The 10,039-nt window shown below is 41.8% G+C and overlaps 1 protein-coding gene across 1 annotated transcript; it reads right to left on the bottom strand.

Moving 5' to 3' along the window:
• Positions 1–850: 850 nt before the first annotated feature.
• LOC140015939 (uncharacterized) lies at positions 851–2,803 on the bottom strand. Its single transcript, XM_072068773.1, has 3 exons — positions 2,650–2,803; positions 2,201–2,448; positions 851–1,861 (listed from the first exon to the last, which is right to left on the bottom strand). Exons 1-3 carry the CDS (start codon positions 2,801–2,803, stop codon positions 851–853), a joined length of 1,413 nt encoding a protein of 470 aa, XP_071924874.1.
• Positions 2,804–10,039: the final 7,236 nt, after the last annotated feature.

The raw sequence follows: 10,039 nt of genomic DNA, 5'->3' as shown, positions 1-10,039 counted from the left end.
ACGCTGTCTCAAATTCAACTCCTTTTGCGAAAATAAATACTTCAGGCTCTTATGGTCGGTGAACACCTCAAAAGTTGCCCCGTAGAGGTAATGATGCCACTTTTGTAGAGCAATACCTACAGCCGCTAATTCCAAATCGTGGGTGGGGTAATTCTGCTCATGAGGTTTTAACTTTCGGGATGCGTACGCTATCACCTGTCCATTTTGCATAAGTACGCAGCCTAAACCCATCTTAGATGCATTCGTATATACCACAAAACTGTCTTTTCCATTAGGCAGTGTTAAAATTGGGGCGGAAGTTAATCGTTCTTTTAACTCTTGAAAACTGGCTTTGCACTTCGGAGTCCAAATAAATTGATTGTGAATTCTTGTTAAATCCGTTAGTGGGCCAGCTATCTTAGAAAAATCCTTAATATCCTGTGAGCCCTAAGAAGCTTCTAACTTCAGTCGGGCTTTCTGGTCTCTTCCATTCTGTTACCGCTCTTACCTTAGCGGGGTCCACCGCTATCCCATCTTTCGAGATCACATGGCCTAAAAAGGATACATTCTCCAGCCAAAACTCACACTTACTGAATTTAGCATACAACTGATGGTCCTTAAGGGTCTGCAGTACTAACCTCAAATGTTGCTAATGATCATCTCGAGTCTTAGAGTAGACCAAAATGTAGTCGATGAAAACTACCACAAATTGGTCTAGATACGGTTTGAAGACTCGATGCATCAAGTCCATAAATGCGGTTGGAGCATTAGTCAACCCAAAGGGCATCACTGTAAACTCAAAATGCCCATACCACGAATTAAAGGCGGTCTTAGGTATGTCCTCCTTACGTATGCTCAATTAGTAGTATCCCTACTGTAGATCTAACTTCGAATAAACAACTGCACCTTGCAGTTGATCAAACAATTCATCAATAAGAGGCAAGGGATATTTATTCTTAATAGTCAAATTATTCAGCCCCCGATAATCTATGCACATCCGTAATCCTCCATCTTTCTTCTTAACAAATAATACCGGGGCTCCCCAAGGTGATTGGCTCTCCTGTATAAATCTCCGGTCTAACAGTTCCTGCAATTGAGTCTTTAGCTCCTTAAGTTCTGCAGGAGCCATTCGGTAGGGGGTTTTCGAAATCGGTTCTGCTCCGGGATGCAAATCAATCTTAAATTCTATGTCCCTTTTTGGAGGTAGTGACGTTAATTCTTCAGGGAAGAGTTCAGGAAATTCGCATACTACTGGAACATTTTCAACTTTTAACTGCTCTTGCGGAGTGTTAATTAACACTGCCAAATACCCTCGGGCCCTTTTACTTAGCAACTTCCTAGCCTTAATCCCAGAAATAAGAGTGGCTAAGATTAACTTTCCTCGAACATCAAGTTGGAGTGTGGGTTCACCCGGTATATGAAAATCAACTTTCTTAGTGCGGCAATCTAACTGCGCATAGTATTTGGCTAACCAGTCCATACCTAGTATGACATCATACCCCTTAAGAGCCAATTCTGTTAAATCCACCAATAATTTTCGTTCCCCAATCCATACCTCGCACCGCTTGTAGACCATATTGGCAAGTAAACTTTTATTTGTGATAGGGGTCTTGATTTCTAGGTCATACGGTAACTTTTCAGCTTTAACATCGATATGAGCCATGAATGCAGGATTAACAAAGGAGTGCGTGGCACCAGGGTCAATTAAAACATTCGCGGTACGCCGAAAAAGAGAAAGCGTACCTTCGATGACTGCCGAAGGTTCAGTCACCTCTTGTTGACCCATAGCATACACCCTGGCTGGCACTTTAGGTTGATTTCCCCCTGCGTTGGCTGGCTTGGACGCAGTTCCTGTTGACTGAGGGGTACTGGTTCCTTCTTGCTGCAGGTTAGGGCATTGAGCAATCAAGTGCTCCGTACTGCCACACTTGAAGCACTTTCGCACCGAACTCTGCTTCCAACAATTATCGGAGGTGTGATTGCCCCCACAAAAGCCGCAGGTCAACCTGGGTCCTACATTGGGTCCTCCGCGCTGACCACCTCTCTAGGGCCCTTGCCCTGCCGGACCTCGCCCAAAATTTCCTCGGCCTGGGGTTCCTGCTGGCCGCGGACCTCCTGCTCCTCTACCCAACTTGGTGGGTGGCTCGTTCTTCGAGCTCTGTCCAGGGGTGTAGGTACTCGAGCTTGGTTGTCTTTGTTTACGATCATGGAAAGCTTTGACTTGACCCCTGGCTGCTTCTATCCTCTGCGACTTCTCTAGCGCCTGGCTAAATGTATCCACCTGGGCGGCCGCTAATGCCTCCTGAAGTTCCACATTCAATCCCTGAATAAAGCGGCAAATTCGTTTTTGCTCCGTAAGTACCAAATCCGGAGCAAAACGGGACAGTTTGGTAAACTGAGTCTCATACTCAGCCACACTTGATGTCCCTTGGCGCAGGCGGATAAATTCATCTTCCCGCTTCTCTTGTACTATCGGTGGCAAATATTTTTCATTAAATTCCTGGGTGAAGTTGACCCAGGTCCAAGGAGTCTGTTCCCGCTCCCACTTGGCCTTGATTACATTCCACCAAACTCGGGCGGCTCACTCAAACTGAAAAACTGCAAAAGAAATTTGCCGCTCCTCTGTATATCCAAGTGCGGCAAAGATATCTAGCATACAGTCTAACCAACCTTCGGCTATGTCAGGGTTTGGTCCACCTACAAATTTAGGAGGGGCAAACTTGTGGAACCGTTCTAGCGCACGGTTCTCTCTATCATTATTCCCCGCGTTATCCCCAGGGTTCCCAGCATGTTGACCCTGCCCCTGACCTTGTTGGTTTACCATTCTCTCCAATAAATCAGCCATCCAACTACTTGGTCGGGTTCGTTCTCATTCTCTCCCTCCGGGCCTCGTCCACGCCCCCTATCTCTACCTCGACCACCGGCGTCCATTTAAATTCAAAAAGGTCTATAATTGAAATAATGTGTGTATTTAGTACTGCGGATATAAGCGAAATAAAGAAATCGAAACATAACAAGAAATACAAGAAACACACAAAAGATAACCTCAAAAAGGTCATACTGCACATATACAATTCATTTACAAAGCACGCCAACACTATATACAAGTTAACCGACATCCGGTCGGTTCAAAACCCAATACATACAAGAGCACTACGGCTCCAAAATCTGACCAAATCCACCACATAACAAAATCCAAACGAGTAGCAGAGGAGTAAACAAAAATTCCAAAGCGGCCCTACACGCCTCCCCTAGGGCCCCTGTCCCTAACCGATCCTAAGGTGTCGACCTAGTCCATCGGCTCCGGGCCGATAGCACGAGGCGATGTCTCAGCAATCATGTCTAAGAGAGCCTCGTAATCTAGCATGATCCCACGAACGCGCTCTCTCATCTACCTCTTCATCGCTAGAAAGTGCTGCTGTGTCTCGTGAAGCTGCTGACGAAAGGCATCAGTCCTCTCCTCCTCCTCTCTCAGGCTCTGCTCAGTCTCCCTAATGCGCATGGCCTGCCCATGGCCTACGTGTCTGGCCTCCGCTAACAAACAGCCCAAACACTCGTTCGCCTTAGCCAGGCGACGGCGCTCATCATCAACAGCTAGAACCACCTCATCCGAGTAGCCAAAAGTATGCCTGCACTCAAATGGCCAATTCAGTTGGCCAAACGGTGAGTACATCACATAGGGCCCCCCGCCCCCTCCTCTGGAATCGCAGCACTCGTCGGCGCAATACCTGATTAACCGGACCCCCAGTGCTCGGAGGGCGCGGTCCTGATCCGGATCCACTAGGCTCATCAGGCTCCATCCCTACAAAATTTTATCATTATCTGGTCAGTTCGATGGCATTTCAGCTTAAAATAGATCATTCAATCTTAAAAGAATCACGTAACCCTAATGCTTATTACATATGTCCCAATTGCCCAAATCCTCTAATCTAGGCGCTCTGATACCACCTGTGATGATCCTACCGTACCCAGAGGCGTATCAAAGGGCTTAGCAGGCCGTCTGCCTAGCTCGCGCCAGAACTCGAAATCAAAAACTAATAACAACTATTCACACCCAAACGGTTACTATACACATTATATACATGCCCAAAAGTTCACTATGTACATCATATACAGCAGCAAAAGTGTTCTATGTACAATTCAAAAGTAGAAGTCCGGCCTACTGTTTCATGCTATCACCACAACTATAACCATAAGGTGGACCCTAAGGTGGGTCCGAACACGTATTACTATTACTATTACACACATTTCAATTGTCCAAAGAAAGGTATTAAACCTAACTAAACTAGTCGAACGTCCAAATGTGGTCCCCGCGTCGATCCCTGTAAGGAAAACAAATGGAAGGGGTAAGCTAAACGTTTAGTAAGTACGTAGGGGTAAAAACATAAATTTCACATGGTAGGAGCAATTAAAATCACATAGTGCCAAGTTAAAAGCAAAATAATAACACAAATGTAGGATACAGATTGGCTTCAAAGCCAAGTCGTTTGTCATGATTGACCACCTGCCAACACTCCGTCGACCGCAAATTATGGTCCGTAGAGCCCCACTTGTCAACCCGCCGTCCACCTTAGCACCCACACTGGCCAGTCACCCGCACACACATAATAGCTCGGGCAGGGTTGGTTCATGCACACAGGTTCACATATTTGGTTCACAAACCAATTCACATCCTTAGTTAATCTGATGATCTCAAGTCTCAGTTAGACTAGCTTCGACCAAGCCCCTGTCGGCTCGAATAGTCCAACTAGGTCCTGAGATCGGGCCCCACACATATCACATGTCACACATATCACAAATGTAACCCCGAGCTACAAGCTCTAGGGTTCAATCCCAACAACATGCTATTTACACATATCAAGTACAAGTACAGGTACATTTTAGGGTTTAGGTCGAGTGTGATAAAGTATACCCTCGTCTAAAGTCCCTTTCATTCAAAGCATAACACATAAGGGCGTTGACTTAGACACATAGCCCTAGATACTTACAAAAGTACAAAAGAGCTACAACTAAGCAAAAGCGTCATCCACTCCGCTAGTAGGCCCTAGCAGCTGCCTCCAGCTCGTCGCTGTCTGCAATAGATGATTGCGTCACATTAGACCATAAATGGTTATCAAATAGCAAATCATAAGCAAAACAGCAAAAACAACATGTGCGCACGCGCGGAAATGACAGACGGAAACGGAAACGGCCGTTAGTGCGGAAATGGCAGATTTGCTACCTCTTTTCATTTTGATCATAAGTTGGGCTACAAGTGTCGGTTTAAGGCGTATGAGATGCCATTTCGAAGCTAAGAGGATACACTATAAGTTTTGTGAAGACCTCAAGAACTGAAACTGGGATCTTCAGTACCAAACGAACCAAACAAATTGGGTCACGAAAGCTGTCCAAGGTCAAATGGTCAGTTTCAGGGGTGCTGGCCATTTTATATGCTACACATATCCAATTGATCTGAAACTTGACAGCTAGAAAGTTCATTCCAAGATGAACAACTTTCATGAAGGCTGGAAAACCTGAATCCAAACGTAAATAGGTCATCTAGACCAAAACAGGTTCGGACAGATTAAGGTCATTTTCGCGGACAGGCCCTGTTTGATTGGCTATATCTCAGGTTTTATAAATCCGATCCATGAAATTCCAAAGGCGTTGGAAAACTGTGATATAGAGCTATAAGTTTGGTGTTTTGGTCACGAGGCCGATCAGCTTGTAACCTTGTCAAATTTGAAGCCAAAGTTCCAGTTGTAAACTATCCTGGTTTGCTGTTTTGCTGGGCTAACGCGCGCAATCACGTGAAACGAATTCGCACCACACCCACAAGATTCTAAGCCATGGCTTCACCATTCTAACACATATAAAGCACTTCCTAATTGCCCTAACAAGACTCCCGAAATACCTCATGAAAACAGCCCCTAAACCCTAACCTTTTCTAACCAAAAGGCAAGTTCTACATTCATTAACATCTCTAACCAAAGATAATCATATCTAACCAAGGCATAATCATTTAAGCCCTAATCAAACCCAAAACATCAGCCCCTCAACCTAGGGTTCCTTACCCAAATTTCGGACATCATCATACCTTACCCAACAAACAAAACTAACAACTTAAGCAAGTCATTTACAAGCTCAATTTCACCACCAAAGCATTAATCTAGCATAAACCATAGAAACCCTAATTTGTCTTATCTTGGCTGAAATTCAAGACATCCAATTTGAGCAAAATTAAACCATAAAACCACTCCAAATGCAAGCCAAACAACATGAATTCACCATAACATAACACAACAAGAACCAACAATTTCAAAGGCTACAAGCCTTCATCCTCCAAGCAACTTTCAAGACGAGTTTCTTACCACCAACTAAGATGTAGTACATGTGACGCCCCGAAAAAAAAAATGAGTTTGAGAACCCAGAAATTTTCTATTTTTCTAGGGTTTATTTTTTTTTAATCGCCCGCATTTTCTAAATTTTCTTGATTAGAAAAATTCCCCAGATAAAGTTTATGAGCAAGGATAGTTTTAAAATGATTTTGCTAGTATCGGTTAGTTTTTGAGAAATTAAGAGCGTATTTTGAACGTGGGACCCGCAAGTGCGGTAAATGCATTATATTTTTGACAATTTGTTGGAATTTTGTATTAAGTGATATTATTTTACAAAGTGTTAAGATATTTGTATTGGAGAGACAAAAAGATAAGTTTTAAACCAAAAAGGTGACATGTGTCACCTTCTTATTCAAAGTTGGACTTTGACTAATTTGCATCACCTTTACTAAACCTCAAAAATTGACCAATTTCTCTCCATTTTAAGCTTGTCTTGGCCGAACCTCTTGGAGCAAAAATACAAGAAGAAAGCCTTCAACTCCAACTCCATTTCTTGCTCAATCTTGTGAATCAACCGTTAAACTTTCAAATTCCTCCACAAAAGTCACTTGTTTAGGAAGATTGAAGGTAGTGGTGGAGTGATTAGAGAAGGCAAAGGACTAAGCTATCAACTTTCTTGATATTTCAAGGTTCATGTCTAGCAATCCTTTCTTTGTTCTTGATTATGCTAATTAGTAACTTGTGATGGCTAAAGAGATGGTTTGATGGATTATATCTTGAGTTGTAGTTGACTTGGTGAAGTTTTATAATTATTGGGGATTTTTCTGTTTTAATATGAACATGATTGTGTGGCTATATATGATGATTGGAAATGATGTTTAAGGACTCTATGAGGTGGAAAAAGTGGTTAATTGCAAACAATTTCTGTTTTGGAAGAAATCTTGGAAAGTTAGGGTTTGATGTTCTTCATTCTGCCCGAATTTGTAGCTCATAGATAGAGGCCGAATTGGCCTTGGCTTAAAACATGAAAGTTGTAGGGAATGACATTTTAGAGGTGCCTACAAAATTTCAGGTCAATTGGAGTAGCTTAGCTTGATAAAAGTCAAAATTACCCTTGCTGTCCTGGTTTTACCCGAATTTGGGAATTGCTTCTGTAATTGGTTGTTTTGGTCAGGAATGCTTCCGAATTGGTTGTTGAGGTCTTCTGATGAAATGTAGCCCTGTTTCTTAGCTTTCAGCTGGTTTTGGAATTTCTGGAGTTGGACTTAGGTAGACTGATTTATGATGTTTCCGCTAGAATGCATTCTGTGAATCTGTTTTTGTGATTTTGGTGTAGTATCTTGCATTTTTGACCTTGTTACACTCGAAACTGGGTTGAGTGACCTTCTAAAATATTGTAGCCCTATCTCTTAGTTTCGAAACGGTGTATCTTGCACCTTCATATGACAATCGTAGTGCCTTTGGTGCCATTACCGCAAAAGGATGTCAAAAGCTATTTTTCTGGTTTTGAGCTTAACTTTCATTTTCGAACTTTTCCCTACCTTGACTTGTACTAGTACTACTTGGAGCTTGATGAATGGCTATTGGATAAACTTGTTGTTGTGTGTGTACCTTTGGGACTGGCTGAAGAAATAATGAAGCCATGATGGCTGGGAAAGTAAGCAAATTTAGGGGAAGTGCTGTCCGAAGTTTTAAAGGGTTTGATTGCTTTGAGTTTGTGATCTAAGACTTGGATTTGAGCAAGGCAATGTTATATGATGGATGATTTCTGAGCCATGGAGGTGAGTGACCCCAAACTATTTCCAAAGCTACTTATGAACTGTTTTCTTGCATTATTTACTCGATTGCATATTATTTACTCGATTGCATTAGTTCCTTATTGGTTGTATTTTCTTGACTTCATGACTTCTATTATTGATTGATAACGTGTTAAGTGCTTTGAATGATTTTCAAAACGAGCTTTCTAGGCGAGTGTGTACTTTATCGCACTCGACCTAAATAACTGTGCAATTTTCAAGGATTTAATTATTGAAATGCTAGTTGCGCATGATGTAAGCCTTTTGGGCTGAACTGGCCATTGCCCCTTGTTACCGGTCGTCTCGAGCCAGAAACGGTCTCGGTCGGGCGATTAGGGACTTGGGTGAACGTTTGGTATACTCGAGTATTACCTTTGTAGGTTGGTGGAGGTTGGTGGAGTCTGGTGAATGAAATGAATGACCAAATGAGCGAGGGGTTTACTTATAAAAGAAAAGAAAATGCATTTTTCAAAGTTTGAAGGAAGGGGGAAATGTCAGGAGAACGAACGTATCTTTTCATGAATGTTACTATCGCTTTCCATTGTAAATGTTTCTTGAATTATTGATACTCCATATTTACTGTTTTGCAAATGTTGTAGTTGTTTCTGGACTTATCCTTTGATTTATGACATCATTGATATATGACATCATTGAAATAAACTATTGTTAAACCGATTTGATTACTGATTTTACCGGTTACTCGCTGAGCTTCTAGCTCACCCCAAAAATATTTTATTCCCCTCCACAGGGCTCAAGGCGAAGGAAGGACTTGTAGTACTTGTGCACGTGTCTGGATGGCGTATATCTTGTACAATTTGGATGTTGGAATCCTTTTATGTATAGTTGGGAATTGTTTCCGCTACGCTTTTGATATGTAATTTTTGGAGAATTTGATGTATATTGGAGATTTACATTGTAATATTTGAGATTTATTCTTGTAATTCATTTGAGGATTGTAGTGAACGACTGAGTCCCGGCGAGAGTTGGGCAGGCGACTCGTCGAACCCTGGGGTACGTCCTAGGGGGAGGTGGGGCCGTCACAGTACAAGAGTAGGACAACCTCCACCAAGCTCCAAGATGCTCCTAGCAAGCTTCAAGACCAAAGATGAAAGCTCCAAGTGCAAGAACTTTGCAAAGTTTCTTTTCCTTTTCTCTTGTCTCTCTCACGGCTCACTCTCTCTTTCTTTCTCTTGTTGTTTTGGCTTATCACACTTATGGTTTCTTATGTCTTATGACTTAAAGGTTATAAGACAAACCCATCCAACAACTAAATATATTTTCCTACATCAACCAATCACAAAATAGCATAGGAATTGCCTTTAAGTCCTTCCAACCTTGTCTTGCCAAATCCTCCACTCTTGCCCTAATAACTTTCATTTTCTATCATTTTACTCCATAGGACTTAATCTTAGCTTAATCCAAATGTCCTAATCTCACTTAGCAATTGCACTAATCACCCTTAAACCTTACTTACCTATTCTAAATCAATCTTTATCACACTTAAAATCAACTAAATAACCACTTTTATGTCAAGGCCAAAATTAGAGTATAAACTAACTTAAACACTTTAAACCAAGGGTTAACTAGGGTTTCTCCTCGTTTAGGGTTTTCTATCCTTATAAACCCACTTAACCCTATATCAATTTATACAAACACATACCTACACATGTCTAATACACATTCAAACATGCAATTGCAATAGAAATGGCTATCTAGGGTTTCGCTTAAAAATTTTCAATTTTTGAGCAATTAGGGTTTCTCAAATTCCCAATTAGGGATTTTCGGATTATTTGGAATAAAAATCACACTAAAACTTATTATTTTCACATAAAATCACAATTTAGGGCAATCGGGGTCTCACAGAAATTGTATTGAAAATGTTGGAATATATTTTGGAAATTTTGCCTTGTGGAATTTTTTTTCAAATTTGGGTTTGCTTGCAGGGAG

The sequence above is a fragment of the Coffea arabica genome, chromosome 10c, assembly GCF_036785885.1.
Source record: "Coffea arabica cultivar ET-39 chromosome 10c, Coffea Arabica ET-39 HiFi, whole genome shotgun sequence".
NCBI classification, from domain to species: Eukaryota; Viridiplantae; Streptophyta; class Magnoliopsida; order Gentianales; family Rubiaceae; genus Coffea; species Coffea arabica.
This window is presented reverse-complemented; position numbering and strand designations above follow the sequence as displayed.

Excerpts from the sequence above, each read along its gene's own strand:
- LOC140015939 (XM_072068773.1), bottom strand. The coding sequence starts at position 2,803 with ATGGTAAACCAACAAGGTCAGGGGCAGGGTCAACATGCTGGGAACCCT. Across the intron at positions 2,449-2,649 it reads AAACCCTGACATAGCCGAAG|TACAAGAGAAGCGGGAAGAT; the intron begins GTTGGTTAGACT and ends TGCCACCGATAG. Across the intron at positions 1,862-2,200 it reads TAGAAGCAGCCAGGGGTCAA|CAAGAAGGAACCAGTACCCC; the intron begins GTCAAAGCTTTC and ends CCTAACCTGCAG.